The sequence below is a fragment of the Dipodomys ordii genome, unplaced genomic scaffold (genome assembly GCF_000151885.1).
Source record: "Dipodomys ordii isolate 6190 unplaced genomic scaffold, Dord_2.0 Scaffold196, whole genome shotgun sequence".
NCBI lineage: Eukaryota > Metazoa > Chordata > Mammalia > Rodentia > Heteromyidae > Dipodomys > Dipodomys ordii.
In genome coordinates this window covers 528639-551308 of record NW_012267412.1, presented here as the reverse complement: position 1 = coordinate 551308, position 22670 = coordinate 528639, and the positions used below count along the sequence as shown (strand labels likewise).

The following is a 22670-nucleotide window of genomic DNA, read 5'->3' as shown; positions in this document are numbered from 1 at the left end:
AAGATTTTTTTTTATTTTTATTTATTTTATTTTTTTGGGTTGGCTGTGGGGCTTGAACTCTGGGCCTGGGCGCTGTCCCTCAGCTCTTCAGCTCACGGTGAGCGCTCTACCACTTGAGGTACAGCGCCACTTCTGGTTTTCTGGTGGTTTATTGGAGATAGAAGTCTCATGGTCTCTCCTGCCCGGGCTGGCTTTGAACCACGATCCTCAGATCTCAGCCTCCTGAGTAGCTAGGATTACAGGCGTGAGCCACCAGCGCCCCGGCCTTAAGATTTTTTTTAATAATTAGGAAATTTATTTAGAAACACAGCTTTGGACTAGAACCACACTGGCTAGTACTCTTTATTCTTGCTAACTGTCAGGTGTGTCCCCTTCCCTCAGCTCAGCATTTCTTAAGATTTAAGAAACACCCTTGTACTAGGAATGTGGCTTAGTGGTAGAGTGCTTGCCTAGCATGCATGAAGCCCTGGGTTCAATTCTTCAGTACCACATAAACAGAAAAAGCCAAAAGTGGTACTGTGGTTCAAGTGGTAGAGTGCTAGCCTTGAACAAAAAAAAAACATTCAGGAATAGTGCCCAGGCCCTGAGTTCAAACCCCAGGACTAGCCAAAAAAAGAAAGAAAGAAAGAAAAAGGAACACCCCTACTGACTTCTCTCAGGCTCAGCTCCTTTCTCTTTAATGTTCCCTTTCTCTTACTCATATTTGCAACCCCAGCCTGGGATGAGTTCCAGTTAAGTCTCAACTACATAGTGAGACCCTGTTTCAACTCTATCCCATAATCCCCCATAAAAATTCTCCAAAAGAAGCCATGCAACAGATAAACAGTATGTAGTCAGACCAGTTTCTCTTATAATGAGAAGTGACTAGTACAGAGATAAAAATCCAACAACTCCAACTCATGAAGGTACACATCTGTAATCCCAGGTGCTGGAGGACTGTGATTTGAGGCTAGCCTAAGCTAAGTATTCGTGAGATCCCCACCTCAATCAATAAAAATCTGAGTGCAGCAGTGCATGCTTGTCATCCCAGCTATGTGGGGAAATGTAAACAGGAAGATGATGAGCACTAAGCAAAAGCTCATTAGAAAAACAGCAAAAAGTCTGGGAAGGTGGCTCAGTGGTAGAGCGCTTGCTTTGCATGCATGAGGCCCTGGGTTCGATTCCTCAGCACCACATAAGCAGAAAAAGCTGGAAGTGGCACTGTGGCTCAAGTGGTAGAGCGCTAGCCTTGTATGCATGAGGCCCTGGTTTAATTCCTCAGCACCACATAAGCAGAAAAAGCTAGAAGTGGCGCTGTGGCTCAAGTGGTAGAGCGCTAGCCTTGAGCTGAAGAGCTGAGGGACAGCACCCAGGCCCAGAGTTCAGGCCCCACGACTGACAAAAGAAAAAGGAAAAGAAAGAGAAAAAAGAACAGCAAAAGCAAAAAGGCTAGAGGCATTGGTCAAGAGCTAGAGTCCTTGCCTAGCTGCAGCTCAAAAGAAAAATTTATAGATCCTCCAAGTTTGTCCCTTTTTCAAAGAAAATAACAGAACTATAAATCAAAGCAATATATATATTCTTTTTTATTTATTCCATGGGCATCAAAATATAAACACAGTGAAAAAAATATATAAAATTTACTTAGGATTTCTACTTACATTGTCAATTTCAGGTCTTATTATAGCTATCTTTTCAATGTCAGGAATTTTCCCCTTTGAACATCTGAGGAAAAAAAATTAAGAGAATACAGACCTCTACTAATTGTACGCTGGTACTATTAAACTAATTTTAGATATCTTTCTGAAAAAGTCCAGAGGAGATGCTGCAGGCTTTGTAGCTTTGTTACATCTTCTCTACTACTTAGTTTCAGAAAGCAGCCATAGCTGCATTTAAATGAATAAGTGGGACCAAGATCTGATAAAACTTTATGAAAACAAGGCAAATGATCCAGATTTGGCCCCTGGGCTACCAGTTGACCATCCCTCCTAAGGCAAGGTCAACTACCTATTTGTCAATCAATGTGTCACCCACCCACACTACTTCCTAAGCCCTGATGTCCTACAGGTAAAGAACATCCTCCCAAGAGAGGGTAAGGTACCAGATTTAGGAACTACTTAGGTATCTTATATGCTAGTGGACTAGCAGAGCTGAAGAGTTCACAATTCCTCAGACAGTTATTCATGAATATCAATTGGAAAGTTTAGTAAATGAAAACATAAAATAAAATAAACCATGTACCTCTTTTCACTTTTTACTGGACAGAAAGGTCCCCTGGTTTCAACAATTCTATCTGTGATGATCACAAAGAAAAGATTTTTATTAATTAATTTTTAAGTCAGAAGATCAACTCACAAAGTATCAGGACATTCATTTACAGTGAAATGATAAAGTGAATCCCACAGACACTAGCCTCCATACAAACTAGCCTAAAAAATACAGTACAGTCTTTGTTTCTTAAATATATCTTTTAGCATAAATTGATATCTGCTCATTTGATATTATCAATGGACAATTCATGGAGATACATAAGGAAGTTAACATGAGTAATGTTAAGAAAATTAATTTTAGACTCACAAAATAATTCTACTACTTAGGAGCTTAGGAATAATGATACATTTTATGAACCTACTTTATTTTGAAGCTTTTTTACGTAATTCCTGAGGTTTGGTATACCATCTTTCACTTGGATGTCAATTTTCTTTTATGTTAATTAATTTACTTTATTATTATTATAAAGATGATGTAAAGAGGGATTACAATTACATGTCAGATAATAAGTGCATTTCCTTTCGTACAGTGTTTCCTGTTCCCTTACTCTCAATTTTTCAGTTCCATAGATACATTCTAACATGTTCTAAGATAAATACATTAAGATACAGCTAAGCCAAGCACCAGTGACTCACTCCTGTAGTTCTAGCTACTCAGAAGGCTAAGATCTAAGGATCTCAGTTCAAAGCGAGCCCAGGCAGTAAAGTCCACGAGACTATTATCTCCAATTAACCACCAAAAGTTTGAAGTGGAGCAGAGTACCAATCTTGAGTGAAAACTAAGGAACAGTGGCTAGGCCCTAAGTTCAAACTCCAGTACTGGCACAAATCAAAGAAAAAAAAGAAACTCACACTGTTTTGGAACGAACTGAGTTGTTCTGACACCATGATTCTGCTCTTCCACCCAGCCTTTGGTCTTTAATGTTTCCATCTGACTTCTTTGAGAACTTAGGAACATAAAAAAAGTGAGAAAGATCAGTTTACAAAAGCAAAGTGCCCAGTCAAAATGGAGAGAGTATTAACATTCTAACTCACTACAGTAAAAGACCCTATGGGAGAGGGAAAAAAAATTTTTAACCAGGTAAAATTCCCAAACAATTTGTTCTTTCTGAACTATTAAGTTAGTCAGTCTTGTAACTCTACAGGCTCGGGCTAGGAATGTGGTTTAGAGTGCTTGCCTAGCTTGCATGAAGCAAGCCCTGGGTTCGATTCCTCAGTACCACTTAAACAGAAAAAGCCAGAAGTAGTACTGTGGCTCAAGTGGTAGAGCCTAGTCTTGAGCAAAAGAAGCTTGGGGACCATGCCCTGATTTCAAGCCCCACGATTAGCGTCAAAAAAAAAAAAAAAAAAAATCACAGGTTCTCTGTATTTGTACAAGACTTACTAGAATTATAAAGTGAACCTGAATCTTGAATTCACACATTTTTGTCCCCTTTTCACAAGCAAATATAAAGCTAGACACCACCTCCTTTTCGTGTTCTCATTACTTACTCAAATTATCAGAATACTTAATTAACAAGGAATCTCATAAGGAAAATTGTTAGGAGTTGAGTGACTTTAATCTTGTCTCTAATGTAGAAGCTACTGGTAAAATGCAAGCCCTTAGAAGCCTCAGCAACTACTGTGTGTGATGGAATAAGAGTGGAGATCGGGCAGAAAGAAAGAGAAAAGAAGTATAGAGAAACTTTGAAAAGGAAAAATGGGGGTGGAGGACAGGAGATAAGAGGCAGAAAGAGAGATTGTGGAAAATGAGTGTATTGGGAGATTGGAAAATCTTTCTGTCCCCTTAAAGCCCTTTTAATCAATGATATAATTTTTTAGATCAGAATTTAAAGCATGAGTTCATTTGTGCCTTGTGTTAAGCATGATGGTACACACCAGTAATCTCAGTACTTGGTCCTGGCTGAGGCAGAAGAATTGAGCTCACCTGGACTAAGGATTCTAAAGTTAACAGAAAACTATTCTATAAAGCTACTGTTCCACCGCGTCCATTACTAGCCATAATGTCCAAGTAAATCGCAGGACTACTTCTCTTAATGTTGTTGTTGTTTTTTTTAACAAGTCCTTCTGGCTAATCCCTCTACAAAAACAAAGAAAAAGATAACAAACAAAACATGTATCTAATCTGCTCACCTGTAATGATACGAAGTTACAGGAGGGACTGAACTCCCATGGCTACTTTCTTTAATTCGCTCTAATAACTTTTGGTATTTCTCTCTTTCTTCTTTTTGAACACCCTGCATAAAAGAAAGTGGGTTAGATAAGAACTAGCATTTTAGACTTAGAAATAACTCATCAGAGACTAGCAAATCAAATGTAGTCCCACAGATGTGTTTTACTTGCCAGCATAAATTTTTTTAGATTTATTTCACTTAACTACCAACTTTATACTAAAAAGAAAAATTCTAAAATCTGGTCTCTTGAAAAACCAGACCAACAATCTAGAACTATGCAGGTCTCTCTGCTTTAGATGAACCATGCTCTCCATCCCACCTCACTTACTTATGTTACCTGCTAGATCTTAATGATATCTATATTCCTAACACAATTAGATTAACAAAAAACTAGGTTAGCCAGACTGAAATAAAGCATATAATATATAATATTGCAATATATAATAATAATCTACTTGATAATTGGAATTTACAGCCTCCAAAACAGAACTGCTCTCACCAAAATCACTAATAGCTTTCTAGGACATCCAATATATCGCTTTTTTTTCAGACTTTATGTTATGTGATCTCCCTTCACCATCTCACCTAGCTGACCTTGCCTTCCTGGACAATAAACTCTTCTGATTCTTCTTTCTTCTTAGTCTCCATTGAAGATTATTCCTTCTTGTTCCTGCCATAATGCTGATGGTTTTGCCTATCTCTTTTCCTATGCTATATTCTTTCTCTGAATAATCTCATCAGCTCCCTTGATTTAAATAACCTTATGGAGAAAAATTCAAAAAAATTCAAAAGCATGTCTCTAACTCTGCCTTCTTCTCAAAACTCCCATCACTCCCATCATATCCAAGAGTCTACAGTAGAAGTCTTCTTGCATGTTTCACAGGCACTTTAAACAATGTCCAAAAATGAAGTCATCATCTTCCCCCTAAACACATAGGGTATCTTGGTCAGTGACACATACTTAACTAAGACCAAAATCTGGAACTCAGGCTTTCCCCTGTAAATATCACACTTAATCGATTAAAAAACAGCCCTGATAAGATTACATACCAGTATTTCTAAAATGTATTCTTTGTGTAATACTCATACACATTTGCTCAGTCCTGTTGGTGTAATTTCTCACCTAAGAGATTGAAGCCTATTTAAAATCCCTGTCATGGATTGTGGTCCATTCCTCTCTACCAGTTTGTCAAACTACAATTATTTACGTAAAATCTCCTATAAGGTAGAGACCAATGTTCCTTTAAGCTGGAGTTACTGTCAACTAGGCCAGTATTTGGGATTCAAATGAATGTTTCCTTTATGAACTAAGTAAGTGGCTCAGAAAACCATCCAGCACTGAAACAGCTGCTAGTCTTGGGTAATACCAGATGCAAAAATAATCTTCAATTTCCCTGGAACAAGTAAAGATTCTCTCTCTACACTAAGAGCTCTGAAAGGGGAAAGAAAAGCAGAGAGGCACACCATTTACCTCATTCACTCAGTGACAGTTACTATAGTTTATAAAAGAAACAAATGAGGCAGGGTCCAATGGTTCATGCCTGTAACCCTAGCTACTCAGTAGGCTGAGATCTGATGATCACAGTTCAAAGCCAGCCAAAGCAGGAAAGTCCATGAGACCCTTAACTCCAATTAATCACCAAAAAGCTGATAATGGAACTGTGGCTCAAGCAATAGAGCACTGGCACTGGGCAAAGAACTCAGTGCCTAAGACCTAATTTCAAAAAAAGAATCAGATAAATTAGAGTAATTCAGGTACCCAAGAAGAATCTCTAATCTTATTTCTTCCTAATAGGATTCCTTTTCCCTTTACAGTGAAAATAACTCTATCTGAGAACTAATAATTTCTGAATATGCACAGTTGACAGTGGTTACTTCCTGTGAGTCAAACTGGGTGGTAGAGCCTACGTATAGAAAGACACTGGGAAACTGAGTCACCGTGTTCCCTTTTGTTACCTTGTGATTCTTTTTTTAACCAGAGCACACAAATTTATTACACTTAAAAAAAAAAAAGAAATCAGGCTAAAAGGGCTTACCTCCTCTACAGTACAATGGGGACGCCTCAGACCCTTGCCACACTCTTCAGAAATCTCTGTTATACCCTGTTCTTGAGGTTTCCACGTTAAGCAACTCTCTGAATTGCCTCTGCTATGGCGACGGCCAATTGGTCTTCTATTATAGCCTTCTGATTTCAAAGTAAAACTGAGAGACACATACATACACATACAAAAAAATAAAAGAAAGAAAAGATATGTATCATCAAACTGCTTGAGGTGCTAACAGTTAAGCTCCTAGAAACAAGCACACTGTGATTAAGCTGTCTTACCTTAACTTTGCTAGGTATTAGACAGAGGCCTCTGAAATGTCAGACCCATCTGTACCAAATGGGTCATGCCAGTATTCCACCATAGAATGCCAGTGTCCAATCACTAGAGCTGCCACATGAAACCCTTTCCCTCAGGTCTAGATTTCCTGCTGCACTTCTTAACCTTACCCCTGTACTATACCATTCCTTAAGTCACTGGGCACCACCAGAATTACTATTTGCTTAATCTCTATATCAGGCACTAAACTTTACATTTTGTAAAAACAAAGATTACATCTTTCCACCACTATATCCTAATATAAGACATAAACAATAAGCACTCAGTAAACATCTGAGTGATGAAGCAAGAATCAATCTCAGTATAAAGGGGAGGAAGGTATAAATAAATGACAAATACTTGCTTAGTATTAGTGTCTAGTAAGCAAATACTTGCTTACTAGACACTAGACACTAGGTTCAGTCCTCAGCATTGCTAAATAAGAAAGGAAAGAGAAGAGGAAAAGAAAAAAGAAAAAATGAGTGCTAAAGAAACTACCCATGGAGCCTTAATCCTACTCACTGTTGCTGGTGAAAAAAACATGTCTTTCCTGCCATAACCAATAATGCAACAAACTAATACCATGTGATGCTCTGAAAAGGATGCAATACCACTTCAGTATCTCTACAAAAATATTATGCAATCTGAAGCAACCCATCTGTAAATTATCACACAAAATTTAAAATATTAATGCCAATAAAAACAAAGAAAGCCTAAAGACTAAAGTGCAATAATAAGATATGTAAAATAAATGAAGTTTGAAATCCTTAAGTGGATCCTGGTGCTAGAGGAAAATTAAAGATAAATTTAAAGACATAAGACTTATACTATGTCAATGTTAAATCAGTATGCTCATTCTTTTTTTTTTTTTTGCAGGTCCTAAGGCTTAAACTCAGGGCCTGTGCTCTGTCCCTTAGCCTCTCTGTGCTCAAGGCTAGCACACTACCACTTAACCCATTGTACAGCTTTTTCTAAGTGGTTTATGGGAGATAAACCTTCCTGCTCAGGCTGGCTTTGAACCACGATCCTCAGATCTGTCTCTTGAGTAGCTAGGATTACAGGCGTAAGCCACCAGTGTCCAGCTAATACTCTCATTCTTAAGAAATAAATAAGCTGTCCATATGTGATGGTGTATGCCTCCAAGGCCTGCACTGAGGAAGAGAGGAGGATCTGGTCTTTGAAGTTACCTGGGCTAGGCCCTGTCTAAAAGGGAAATAAGAAAGAAAGGGAGAAGGGGAAAGGAAGAAAAGGGGAAATTACCCAAATTGACCCAAAATTAAAGTAGAAAACTTCAAAACTTACTCTTCACTCACTAATCAATAAGTAGACCAAAAAATCAGTAAGACCTATAAAACATTATCAGTTATCGCTGACATTTATAGAACCTTAATAATAGTATACTCTTTTCGAGTACACACTGAACATCAAAATAACTTGTACTACAAACCAAGTAACAAAGATTCAAGTACATGAAGACTCAGGCTGATACGGAAGCGCCACTCATGCGCATGTCAGCGGCTGCGCTGTCCCAGGCGGATCCCGTGCCCCAACCGGCTCTGAGCGCGAGCAGCGCCCCTGGTGGCCCATCTGGTCCAGGGGCCCGCGCTAGGCACTTGTGGGAAGCAGGCGCTACACAGCCGTACCGGTACAGGTACTGGTACTGGTACCGTTGCGCTCACCATTCCTAGAGTATCGCCAAGCCCGGGCGATCTTTCTGCGCTTCCTGTTTTACATTTGCAAATAATACTAGGTCTGGCCAAATCTCAAACAATTTCTTAGAAGAAACAATTATCACCTCTATAGTAATAGGATAGTCATCCCACCATCATATCAGGCCTTTCTACAAACTGACTTGATATTCTCATAAAAATCTATGTTGAATCTAAGAAACTTATAAAAGATTGGGAACTAACAGAGGTAAGGAAATTGACCCCTGAGGTAACAACATCCACTGTATACACAAAAGGAATAGGTGGGATTGTATAACCGTGCTGATTATCAGGGCCCCACTGGTTATTACAGGATCACAACCCCAGAAACTATTTTACAGCTTGTAGGAATTCAGTAGCTTGACTTAACATGGAATCTGTCGCTTACAATGGGCCTGGAAATGTGACCTTTAACATCAGGTCAGGCTGCTGACTCTTTCTTGCCTTTGGATTATAAAAATTACCATGAAATCATGTTCAAACTGAATTGGCAAGCCGAGAGGCATCAGTTGTCAAAAGTGTGATGTATATTTTAAATTTTATAGCTTTTATACAGTTTCATGCAGTATAAACCAAAGAAAAATTTTAAATTATAAAAATATGAACAGTATTACAATTTTGTAACATTATGGCATATCTAGCCATTAAAAGATGCTCTAGCAATTAGGGTATATAAAAGCAGGAAAGTCCTTGAGATTCACATTTCCAATTAAGCACACACACACACACACACACACACACACACACACGGCGAAAGCGGAGCTATGGCTACAGTGGTAAGAGTACTAGCTTTGCGCAAAAAAGCTCAATGAAAAGCAGGAAAGTCCTTGAGATTCATATTTCCAATTAAGCACACACACACACACACACACACACACACACACACACACACACACACACGGCGAAAGCGGAGCTATGGCTACAGTGGTAAGAGTACTAGCTTTGCGCAAAAAAGCTCAATGACAGCACCCAGGCCCTGAGCTCAAGTCCCCCAGGACTGGCACAACAATTTTTTAAGTAAAAAAATATATAAAAGGGAAAACTATATAATGAGAAGGAAAGCAAGTCAAGACTTTTATTAAATAAAAAAGGATACTGTTTCTGTAAATAATGTAACCACTATTTCATAAATGTTTATATTTTTGTATGCTAAGAAAAAACCATCCTATCTTTAAAAAAAAAAAAACAGTTGAGGAGCTGGGAAGGTGGCTCAGTGGTAGAGTGCTTTGCCTTGCATGCATGAGGCCCTGGATTCAATTCCTCAGTACCATATAAGCAGAAAAAGCTGCAAGTGGTGCTGTGGCTCAAGTGGTAGAGTGTTAGCCTTGAGCTGAAGAGCTGAGGGACAGCACCCAGGCCTAGAGTTCAGGCTCCACGACCAACCAAAAAAAAAAAAAAACAGTTGAAATCATACAAAGTATATTCACTGATCATAAAATAATTAAACTGTTGGAATATCTCAAATGTTTGAATTTAAACAACATACCTAGCCTTCTGCTCAATGACAGGTCAAAGAACAACTAAAAATAGAAATTAGAAAATATTTTTTTCTTTTTTTTTTTTTCCCAGTGCTGGGTCTTGAACTCAGAGCCTGGGCACTTTCCCTGAGCTTCTTTTGGGTCCGGTCGTGGGGCCTGAACTCTGGGCTTGGGTGCTGTCCCTCAGCTCTTCAGCTCAAGGCTAGCGCTCTACCACTTGAGCCACAGCGCTACTTCCAGCTTTTTTCTTTTTTTGCTTATGTGGTGCTGAGGAATCAAACCCAGGGCCTCATGCATGCAAGGTAAGTGCTCTACCACTGAGCCACCTTCCCAGCCTCCCTGAGCTTCTTTTGTTAAAGGTTAGCACTCTACCACTTGAGCCACAGCACCACTTCTGGCTTTTTCTATTTATGTGATCCTGAGAAATTGAACCCAGGGCTTCACTCATGCTAGGCAAGTACTCTACTGCTAAACCACATTCCCAGCCAAGAAATATTTCAAACTAAAGGAAAACAAACGTTCAAAATGTAAGGATTTAGCTAGAATTATTTATAGGAAAACTGACAGCATTAACTGGTTTAAAGAATTAAGTTTACACTTAAAATCATAGCAACTCCAGGAGGCTGAGATGTAAGGATCTGGGTTCAAAGCCAATGCAGGAAGGAAAGTCCAATTAATTGCCAAAAAGAGAAAAATAAAATAGAGCTGTGGCTTAAATGATAGAGACTAACCTGGAGCAAAAAAGCTCAGGGACAGCTGCTCAGGCCTGAGTTCAAACACTAGGATAGGCACAGAAAAAAAAGAAATTCACTTCTAGGTATCTCTCCAGAATAGCATATTTTTTATAAGCATCAAAATCAAGGAATTTTAAGAAGAACACGTAGTACCTGAATTTCCCCAAAGCTTTAAAAAAAAAACAAACCTTCAGGTGTTCTAAAATCTAATATTTTATATTTTGTTGTTACTATATTTGGTCTCCTTTAGTATGATTTTTTTTTTAAGGTCCTGGGGCTTAAACTCTGATCAGGGTGCTGTCCTGAGCTTTTGTGTTCAAGGCTAGCATGCTACTTTAGCCATAGCTCCACTTCTCACTTTTTTTGTGGTTAACTGGAGATAAAAATCTCAGACAGGACTTTGGTGCCCTGGCTGGCTTTAAATCACAATTCTCATATCTCAGCTGACAATTCTTTATCTTTGAAGAGTACAGACTTTTTGTAGAATGGACCTAACCAACCAATTTTCTTATAGATTTTCATTTTTGTAGGAATACCAAATAATGATGATTTCATTCTCAGGGCAGTATCTCTCGAAGACCATGATATCAATTCATCTCACTGCTAGCTTTTTTTTTTTTTTTTGGTTCTGGTCCTAGGGCTTGAACTCAGGGTCTGGGAAAGAACGATCCTTGAGCCTTTGTGCTCAAGGCTAGTGTTCTACCACTGAAGCATAGTTCTACTGCTAGCTTTTTTTTGGTGGTTAACTGGAAACAAAAATCTCACAGACTTTCCTGTCCAAGTTAAATTTCCATCTGTGTCAGTTTTTGAGCCCTTTTAATTTCTGACACAGATATTCCCATCTCACCTTGTATTTTCCCTTCTAACTTTACAACTAGTCACTCATCTCATTATCAAATATAAGTAGGAAGCCAATGATTGTCAGGTATTTGAACCAAAAGTCTTGAAAGGTAAGACCAAAATAAACCAAGGGAGTGCTACAGTTAGGAGGAGAACTCAAAGAAAACAGACAGTACCAATCAAGAAATTTTAAAATGACAAGAGTAGTTCAAGCCACAATTCTGGGGGAAAAAAATTTTTTTAATGATAAAACAGCTTTTTTTTTTTTTTGTCAGTCAGAGGGCCTGAACTCTCGGTTTGGGCACTGTCCCTCAGCTCTGCAGCTCAAGGCTTGCACCCTACCACTTGAGCCAGAGCACAACTTCCGGCTTTTTCTGCTTATGTGGTGCTGAGGAATGAAACAAACCCAGGGCCTCACACATGTGAGGCAAGCACTCTACCACTGAGCCAACTTCCTAGCCCATGATAAGTAGTTTTTAAGACACTGTATTCTTATAATAAGAACAAGGTACTGGAGAAAGAAAAACAATAGGGCGAGAGGAAAGACTAATCTTATAATTTAAAAACTGCCAGAATAAAAAAAAGATATATCAGACCAGGCATAGTGGTGCATACCTATAATCTTAGCTCTTAGGATGCTTAGTGAGGCAAAAGAACTGCGAGAAACAGCCTGAACTACATAGTGAGTTACAGCCCAATATGGGTTATATAGCAAGTTCCAGTCCAATCTTAGCGACAGAGATATGTTAAAAAAATAAAATAAATAAGGAAGGAAGAGAGGAAGGGGAGGAAGAAAGAAGAGGAAGAGAAGGAAGAAAAGAAGAGGAAGGGGAGGAAGGAAGGAAGGTTTAAAAGTTCTCAAAATCACATGATGAACAGAGAATATTGGAAAACAAACTAACAAAAAAACCTCAGTTCAAGTTTCTATCCAGCATGTTATTCAGCAAGTTATTAACCTCCTCAGGGTACTTAAAAGTGTTGTGTAACAGAACAAAAATAAGAATGCCTAAAAGAGTGAGGGCCTAGTAAATGCTAAGTTTACATCCATGGAAAGGCAGAATCTAATACTTACCCAAAGGAAGGCAGGACTCTACAGGGCTGATCTCATGTAACTGCCACTGATCTTTGGATAGTCACTTATTCCATTAGGAGATTTATTACCTATTTTAAGAATGTATTTGTAATTGTAAAAAAAAAAAAAAGCCATGAGAACTGCATTAGGATAGAAAATTTATTAGCAGTTTATACAAATTCTATTAATAGTAAGGAACTCAGCATGTTATAAAAAAGTTAACTGAAAGTAAAAAGAAGGGCTGGGGGGTGTAGCTCATTGGTAGGAACTAAACACTTAAAAGAAGTACAATTTTTTTACTCCAAGGTCTTTGGAACAGAGATTCACAAGACAAGACACAAGGCATGTGTCTCTTCTTTGTCTTTGCCACCAGAGGCATTTCTTTGGTCACTTCTTTGGTTTCTTCCACTTTTGACTTCTGAATCACAACTTCTCTCTTTAACGTCCACTGTTTCCTCTCAAACTTTCAAGTCTACTCGAATGGCAAACATTACAAACATTTTTCAGAACTCTGGCTTCTTCCCATTTTCCCCATCATATCATTTGTATATTCAATAATCAGAATTCCTTCTCAAGGCCTAATGATGATACAGAAATCCCCAATCTATAATCTGTAAGAAATGCCAACAAAAGTTGTCCATCAAGTAATGATGAAGTCTTCAGGGGCAAGAATATAATTTTATATTATTTTCCTGATAACTTACACAGTGCCTGGTATACAATAAATACTCAGGATTTTTTTTAATGAATGCAACTTGATCTAAGTCACATTACCAACATTGGTGATAAAATAGAAAACACAGAAGTAAAACAATAAGGAAAGTTACAAATTGAGCATCCCTTATCAGAAAATCTGTGTGCTCAGGCTTAAAAAATTTCCACCTTCAGATTTCAAATTTTATCAGGAATGTAAATATACCAAAACCTAAAAAACTCCCAAACCTGAAGTACTTCTGGTCCCAACCATTTCGCATAAAGATACTTACTCAGCCTGTATTTGCTTTTTAGAATGGTAGAAAGAATATGCCTTTATTCTCATCCCAATCCAAATTGGTGTTTTCCTTTCATAGTCTCAAAACTTAGGGAAAAATGGGCAGAAGGAAGTACAGGGAAGCAAAAAATACTTTTGACCACCTCACCCAGTTTCAGCATGTTGTTCCGGGATCCAGAACCTGTCAGTTCACAAGATGAAGAGTTCGAAAATACCTTAAAATCAAACAGAATCACCTGTGTAGCATCTAAAATTCTTCAATTGGCTAAAGAAATTAATTTAAAAGATCACTCCATTGGTGATTATATCCCTAATCAGCTCACTGAAATGGTATCATTTCAGATAAAACATTTGTCAGAATTCATAAAGATATAAAAATGAGATAATTCCAGCTTCTTTACACATATTTAAATAAAAACAGAAGCAACAATATTCTTTATAAATGTTTTTTAAATGTTTAGATGTTGAATTTCCTGACTTTTATAAAACACAACTAAAAAAAAGACATGAAAAAGACATAAAAAAAGAAGTCAATCTATATATGTTAACTTCCAAAAAGTGAGTATAAGAATATTTCTAAAATTTACTCTAATGATTTAGTACAAAAATCAGCAATCCTAGAGACTAGAAGTATATCTGAGACATAAAACTCATGCTTAGCATGCACAAGGCCCTAGGTTTAATGCCCAGCAAAACAACAAAAATGAAATCAATATCCCCAATGGTTCCCCATTCACTACTGACCTCTCCTGAAGGGGCCACATTTCGTGTTCCATTACAAGCAGAGGTCACCATGGGCTTTGTGGTCAGCTGGAATGGGAATCCAAATAAACTGGCAGCATTGTAGAGACTGTTTTTCACTTGGTGAATAAAGCAATCTAAAAAGTGTCAACAAACTATAAACATCGAATAATAAACTTCCAGCAAAAAGTTAGGTTATATCTTAGGAAGAAGCACTCTGAATTTTTATTAAAGTCCTATTTTTAAGCACTGAAATAAAAAAGGCAATTATAAAAATATTTTTTCTGGGCTGGGAATGTGGCTTAGTGGTAGAGTGCTTGTCTAGAATACATGAAGCCCTGGGTTTGATTCTTCAGTATCATATAAACAGAAAAAGTCAGAAGTGGCGCTGTGCTCAAGTCGCAGAGTGCTAGCTAGCCTTGAGCAAAATAAGCTCAGGAACAGTGCCCAGGCCCTGAGTCCAAACCCTAGGACTGGCCAAAAAAAAAGATAACAGAGTAAGTGTATTATCATTTTTGTTTTTCTTTAAAAATGAAACAAAAATCACAACCAATTAACAATGAACTATCCTATTAGCAGCTTTTAAGCAACAAGCTCTCCAGAATATATAAAGTGAATTTTTTTAAGAGATGCAGGCAAAATTAAACAAGGAAAAAAGTATCATTAGGGTTGGCTGAATCCTATAGGATACATTGCTATCTTCTCACTGGTTTATCCTTCCATCCCAGGAGGGTAACATAACATTTGCTCTCAACAACTGCTTACTAAGCTCTGTTATATTGGCTAAGTGAAAGATACATATACAGCTCTTAAGCACCTAAGAAGAATCAAGACTATCCCTCTACAGGTTAACGTCTAATGAGCTCAGACTCATCTCATCCTGCCATTAAAAACAAAGACTATAAAATAAGAGTAAATAAAGAATAGATTTTAGTGCTTCCCCATTTCCTCCTTTTATGAAACTACCTCTTTCTCACTTCCTCTGAGCTGTCCACAATTTCCTTTCTATGTTCTAATTAGAGAAATTACAAAGTACTAGCTTTTACTTCAGAAAAAAGATTGAAATGATGGCTTCAAGCAGTAAGAACTCCAGAATATATAAAATAAATGCTTTTCAGAAAAATAGGAAAATAACTTTGGAAGAAGAAAGTAACTTGGAGAATAAATGAATAGAAGAAAAACCTGGGGGATGAAATGATGTATTGTCCAGATAAACAAAATGCAAGTTGAAGTAATTTGCTACACCGTAATCAAAGTACCAGAGTTTACAGGGCATAATGATGTCTGAAATCCCAGTACTTAGGAGGCTGACACTTAAGAGCTGGCAGGCAGGTTAGCAAGTTGGAAGCCAGCCTGAGTTACATAGAGAAATACTGTCTCAAAGAGAAAAAAAGGAGGAAAAAAAACTACCAAATTTGCTCTTCATTTTGGAAACCAGAAAGAATTCCAAATTATTCTTATAGTAATGTTATAGTTATCATATATTCTGCTGGGATTTCTAAGTGAGGGAAAAAGAGCATTAGGGATTGTTGCATAACCCACAGACGGTCAGACCCTACAGAACAAAGAGGTACTCTTGATAATGAATACTGTAAAAACTAGCCACTAAAAAGCATTATAAACTGAGTGCCAGTGGCTCATGCTACTCAGGAGCCAAAGATCCAGAAGATGGAGGCTGGTGTCCAGCCTGAGCAGAAAAGTTCATTAAATTCTGTCTCCAAAATAACTGGCAAAAAAAAACAGGGCTGGAGGTGTGTCCCAAGTTAGTAAGTACAGTGAGTAAGCAAGCTAAGTCAAGTGACAGACCCTGAGTTCAAACCCCAGAACTGGCAAATTTTTTTAAGTATTATTTTTTATTGTCAAAAACTGAGTATGTCCTGAAATTATATCAGAATATCTCACTGATGGTTTGTGCTTGTGTGTGTATATATCTCATATAGGGTCTTGCTATTGTAATTCAGGCTGGCCTCAAACTTGAAATCCTTTTGCCTCAGTCTTCTGAGTGCTGGTATTACAGGCACGCACAAATCAGACCCACCTTATGTTTTTTATAAAAAGAATGAAAGCAAAAGTACCTTATTTTCCTGAGATAATACTAAGCTAATCATGAATGGACAATCTAAGGTCTTCTTTATTTTCTTTCACATGACTTTTAAAAAAAACTTAATAAATGAAATTTCAGAACTGTAAATTTTTATTTACTTTATTTTGTTGGTTATGGGGCTTGAACTCAGGGGCTAGGTGCTGTCCCTGAGCTCTTTTGCTCAAGGCTAATGCTCTGTCATTTTGAGCCAGAGAGCTGCTTCTAGTTTTTGAGTGGTTAACTGGAGATAAGAGTCTCAAGGGGACTTTTCTGCCCAGGTTGGCTTTGAACCATGATCCTCAGCAATCAACCTCCAGAGTAGCTAGGATCACAGGCATAAGCTACAATCACTCAGAAATTTTACTTTATTTATTTTTTGTCAGTCATGTGGCTTGAACTCTGGGCCTCGGCGCTGTCCCTGAGCTCTGTGGCTCAAGGCTAGTGTTCTACCCCTTGAGCCACAGCACCACTTCCGGTTTTCTAGTGGTTTACTGGAGATAAGAATCTCATGGACTTTACTGCCCAGGCTGGCTTTGAACTGTGATCCTAAGATCTCGGCCTCCTGAGTGTATTACAGGATTACTGGTGCCTGGCTATTTTTTTTTTAATAAAATACCTGAGGCCTGGAAATGTGACTTAATGGTAGAGTGCTTGCCTAACATGCATGAAGCCCTGGGTTTGATTCCTCAGCACCACATAAACAGAAAAGGCCAGCAGTGGAACTGTAACTCAAGTGGTAGAGTGCTAGCCTTGAGCCAAAGCTCAGGGACAATGCCTGGCCCTGAGTTCAAGCCCCAGGACTGGCAAAAATAAATAAATTAAACAAAATATCTGAGATGCTACAAAACACAAAACAATTACTTTAGCAAAAGTTACTAAGCTGGCAGCCAAATGTAGTTAAGTAGGAATTTTCTTTAAATTAATTAAAATAAAAAATTCAGTTACTTAAGTAAAACTGTGCTTGCCAGGGGCTGGGTAGTGGCTCAGTAGTAGCGTGCTTGACTTGCATGCATGAGGCCCTGCTGGGTTCAATTCCTCAGCATCACATAAGCAGAAAAAAAAAAAACTGTGCTTGCCAGCCAACACTGTAGGAAGTTCTAGTGGTCAGAATTAATAAACTTTTACAAATATAGTCTCTCCTATCTATTACTTCCTCCTTGGCTCAGATTCCTCTCTTTAGTTTGCCATTCAGAAAAATCATAGTATTGTTATGGATTACGATTTTTATAAACATTTATGGAAATAAAGGAGTGGATGATCTTTGACACAGAGAGACATAAAAGAGATAATTACCATAAATATTTCAAGAACCTTCTATAATGATCAAATTTTTAAAACTTTATCCAAGTAAAAGCTAATATTTATCATTAAAAGTGACTAAAGTGGCTCAGTGGTAAAGCGCTTGCCTTGCATGCCTGAGGCCCTGGGTTCAATTCCTCAGCACCACATCAGCAAAAAGAAAAAAGCCAAAGTGGCACTGTGGCTCAAGTGGTAGAGCGCTAGTCTTGAGCTGAAGAGCTGAGGGACAGCGCCCAGGCCCAGAGTTCAGGCCCCACGACCGGACACCCCCCCCAAAAAAAAATAAATAATAAAAAAATAAAAGTGACTTATTTTTTAGCTTAAATAAATGCTTTTAAAGGCCCTTTTTTTTTTTTTTTTTTTTTTTTTTTTTTGGGGTCCAGTCGTGAGGCCTGAACTCTGGGCCTGGGTGCTGTCCCTCAGCTCTTCAGCTTAAGGCTAGCACTCTACCACTTGAGTCACAGCGCCACTTCTGGCTTTTTTCTTTTTGCTTATGTGGTGCTGAGGAATCGAACCCAGGGCCTCAGGCATGCAAGGCAAGCGCTCTACCACTGAGCCACCTTCCCAGCCCTTAAAAGACCATTTTAACTTAAAACTGTAATAAAAAGCCAACATACTTTGCTTTATAAAGAAATGAAAATGTTAAACAGGCATATGCCCATAATTCCAGTTACTCAGAAGGTAGTGCTAGAGGACCAATTCAAGGTCAGCCCAGGAAAAAATTGATAAAATCCTATCTCAAAACACAAAAGAGCTAGGGGCTTAGTTTGAATGGCACAGCTCTTCTCTAGCATAAGGGAGATCCTGGGGTCAATCCCCAATACTGCAAAAAGAATGGGAGTGCACATGTGCACAGGAGCGCGCGCGCACACACATACACACACACAAAAAAAAAACAATACTAAGTTCTGGCTGGGCTCGCTTCAAAAATGAGAGCTCAGCATATATCTGGCAAGTATTATATATATATATATATATATTATATATATATATATCTGGCAAGATATAACTAGCACTAAATCAAGGTTTTACTCAAAATAATCAAAAAATACAGCTTCCTTAGTATATAATCATAATTTAAATATGACATGTTGTGAATGTGTGTTTTCTAAAATCATTTCCTAAATTTGTATGGGAAATACTGTGATGATGAATATTGTATAAATTTCTGTTACTTAGAATGTATAATCTGACCTGCCTTCATTCAATTTTTTCCCTGAACTCTTATTATTTTCTGAATTTACAACTTGTTCATATTGTTCCTTCTGCCTAGAACGCTTTCCCTTTCTATCCATCTCTTGATATCCTATCCATCCTTCAAGATCCATCTCAGATATTAAGTCCTTCATCAAACATTTACTGAGACTCTCAAGCAGTTGGAAATTGAATAGGATTCTGTTACTGCCTTCCTTATTTCATCATGTCCTCACTGACATCAGATTGCTTACATACTTATATATAACTCCTGCCATATAACCATGCAAACAAGACCCTTAGAAATAATGACCCCATTTTTCTCATTTTTTATTTCCTGTAGAATATATTGCCCTGCATCAAAACATGTTGGACAAAGTACTCAGTGGATTTACGTCAATACCAACATAGGCCCATAACCAACAACCACATCTCAAAGAGATCAAAATGCAGTCACTATTGAAAAAGATGAGGAGCTGGGAATGTGGCTTAGTGGTAGAGTACTTGCCTAGCAATGCATGAAGGCCTAGGTTCGATTCCTCAGTACCACACACACAGAAATAACTGGAAGTGGCCCTGTGGCTCAAGTGGGTAACTAGCCTTGAGCAAAAGAAGCTCAGGGACAGTGCCAAGGCCCTGAATTCAAGCACCAGGAATGGCAAAAAAAAAAAAAAAAAAAGGTGAATATATTACTTTATTGTGGTTTTCCCCTTTAGTTTGGCTTCACTGACCTTCTAAGCCATACATATATGGAAGTAAAAGATTTGTTACAACTAATTAGATTGGTTCATTAAGCAAGCTAAACTTGAATACTCAGTTTGAACTGGTTTTTGCAATGTTTCCACTTCAAAAATAAAAAGCATCTAAGTCTGATGCTGGTAGCTCACACCTGTAATCCTAATTTCTCAGGAGGCTGAGGTCTGAGAATTGCTGTTTAAAACCAGCCTGGGGGCTGGGGAGGTGGCTCAGTGGTAGAGCGCTTGCCTTGAATGCATGAGGTCCTGGGTTCGATTCCTCAGTACCACATAAGCAAAAAGAAAAAAAAGCAGGAAGTAGCAAGGGGCTCGAGTGGTAGAGCGCTAGCCTTGAGCTGAAGAGCTGAGGGACAGCACCCAGGCCCAGAGTTCAGGCCCCATGACTGGACCCAAAATAAATAAATAAATAAAACCAGCCTGGGCAGGAAAAGTCCAAGAGACTTTTTTTTTTCCCAATTAACCAACAAAAAGCCAAAAGTGGAGCTATGTCTAGCCTTATGCAAAAATGCTCAAAGACAGCCCTTAGGCCTTGACAAGTGGCAGAAACAGTGAAAAATAAATCGATAGTTTAGATAGATAGATAGATAGATAGATAGATAGATAGATAGATAGATAGATAGATAGATAGAGATAGATAGATATTATTTTTCTATGGAAAGGGCTTAGATCTTGTATGTGTATGTGCGTGCGTGCGTGCGTGCATGCGTGCGTGCGTGCATGCGTGTGTGTCTCAGTTGTAGGGCTTGAACTCTGGGCCTGTGCCCTGTCCCTCAGCTCTTCAGCTCAAGGCTAACACTCTACCACTTGAGCCACAGTGCCACTTCTGGCTTTTTCTGCTAATGTGGTGCTGTGGAGCCAAACCCAGGGCTTCCTGCACGCAAGGCAAGCACTCTACCACTGAGCCACCTTCCCAGTCCCAGGACTTAGATATTAAATGCATACAATACATATATCTATTTATCTGGGAAAATACCAAGTCCCTGGTAAAATAGGTACTTCTGGAAAAGACAACAGTGAAGGAAAGAGATTTAGTTTTCATTGCATGCACTTTTTTAAACCTTCTCAATTTTTTTCCACACATATTTTCCCTATTAAACAACTAATTTTTAAAATTTAGTACCTAAGCTGGATGCTGGTATAATCCTAGCTACTCAATTTATAAAACTTAGTGCCTAAACTCTAATCCTAGCAACTCAAGAGGTTCATATCTAAAGTTCACAGCTAGCCCAGACAGGCAAATCCAAGACACTTTCATCTCCAATGCACTAACAAAAAGCTGGAAGCAGAGGTGTAGTTCAAGTGGTAGAGTACCAGGCTTGAATGAAAATGACAAGAGGAGAGCACAAAGCCCGAGTTCAAGTCCTAGTAGTGGCAAAAATAAAATAAAAACAAAATTTAGTACCTAATCTTGGTCTTTTAGCTGGTATTTCATCAGTGTCCACTGGAGAAAACAGAGTGCTGAAAAGAGAGGAAAAAAGGTATATTTACTTCTATAAATAAATTTGCTAGTCAACACTGAGGTATGGTTTACGTGTAGAACATGTGCTTAACATGTAAAGGACCCTGGACAAACAAAACTCAAACTGTTAGTCAAACAATACCTTCTTCCATTAACTTTGTCATAAAATGAGATCCAACTAATGTTGTCAATGTTTTCTATAGTAAGACATTTCACATTTGAGAATTTAACATTATAGTTTCAACTATTTGAGAGAGATCCAAACTTCCTTACCACATATTAAGCTATAATCTGGTAAAGTTCAAACAACAAATAATTTGTTTTTGAAAGAATAACCTCAAAGGAAAGTCTTTTTTTTTTGGCTTGTCCTGAGGCTTGAACTCAGGGCCTGGGCACTGTCCCTGAACTGTTGTGTTCAAGGCTAGCGCTCTACCACGAGCCACAGCATCACTTCCCTCTTGCTCTAAGCAGAAAGTGGTGCCGTGGCTTGAAAGTGGTAGAGCTCTAAGTAGTTTATTGGAGATAAGAGTCTCACAGACTTTTCTGGCCAAGCTGGCTTCAAACCATGATCCTCAGATCTCAGCCTCCTGTGTAGCTAGGATTACAGGCGTGAGCTACCAGCACCTGGCAAGAAAGTCATTTTTTACTTCAGTTGACAATAAAAGCAGATAAAAGGATGTTATATAACTGCTTTTTTTCTCCCAATGCAGGGATAGAAACCAGGGCTTGTGTGCTAGGCCAACAGTCTACCACTAAGCCATACCTCTAGCAGGAGCTGGTGGTTCATGCCTGTAATCATAGCTACTCAGGAGGTTGAGATCTGAGGATTGAAAATCCAAGCCAGCAAGCGCAGATAAATCTGGGAGATTCTTATCTCTAATTAACCAGCAAAAAGCTAGAAATAGAGGTGTGGTTCAAGTGATACAACATCAGCCTTAATCAGAAAAAGGTAAAGCACAGGGCTGTGTGAATTCAAGCCCCAGTACTGGCAAAGTTATTTTAGATAATGGATGACTATCAATACCTAACCTGTAGTAAAGAATAGGGATTTATTTCCAAATTATAGCTTCCCAGACTAGCAAGAAACTTACATTTTAAAGAAAAGAACAAAGCCTAGTACAGTGGCTTAAGCCTGTAATTTCCGAATTCAAGAAACAGGCAGGAGGAGTTCAAGGCCAAAGTAGTCTATACAAGAAACCCTGACTCAAAGAGAGGTGGGGGCAGGTTAGGTCAAGAGGAGGGAGAGAAAATGAATGAGAGAAAAAAGAATGGATACCTTTGAGAGAATTAGCACCGTAATTCAATAAATATGTAACAAATGTTTATCATGTGCCTGATGGGGTACAAATTCCTCGGGGTAGAATAAACAAATATTACTCTTACATACATTAAGCATTAGTTTAGGCACTTAATGACATGTCTCAAATGATCAACCCTACATAAAGGTAGAAACTATTCGTTTCAGGGGCTGGGAAGGTGGCTCAGTGGTAGAGCGCTTGCCTTGCATGCCTGAGGCCCTGGGTTTGATTCCT

The 22670-nt window shown here is 38.4% G+C and overlaps 1 protein-coding gene across 1 annotated transcript in view; it reads right to left on the bottom strand.

Annotated features, from left to right (window-relative positions):
- Positions 1–22670, bottom strand: part of Senp2 (SUMO1/sentrin/SMT3 specific peptidase 2) — a 46170-nt gene that overhangs the window by 21759 nt on the left and 1741 nt on the right. Inside the window, 10 exon segments of the mRNA XM_013034795.1 lie at positions 1638–1701; positions 2218–2269; positions 3099–3193; positions 4380–4483; positions 6457–6622; positions 12617–12664; positions 12666–12705; positions 13756–13822; positions 14352–14485; positions 21082–21137. Coding sequence (XP_012890249.1) covers positions 1638–1701; positions 2218–2269; positions 3099–3193; positions 4380–4483; positions 6457–6622; positions 12617–12664; positions 12666–12705; positions 13756–13822; positions 14352–14485; positions 21082–21137 — 826 coding nt within the window.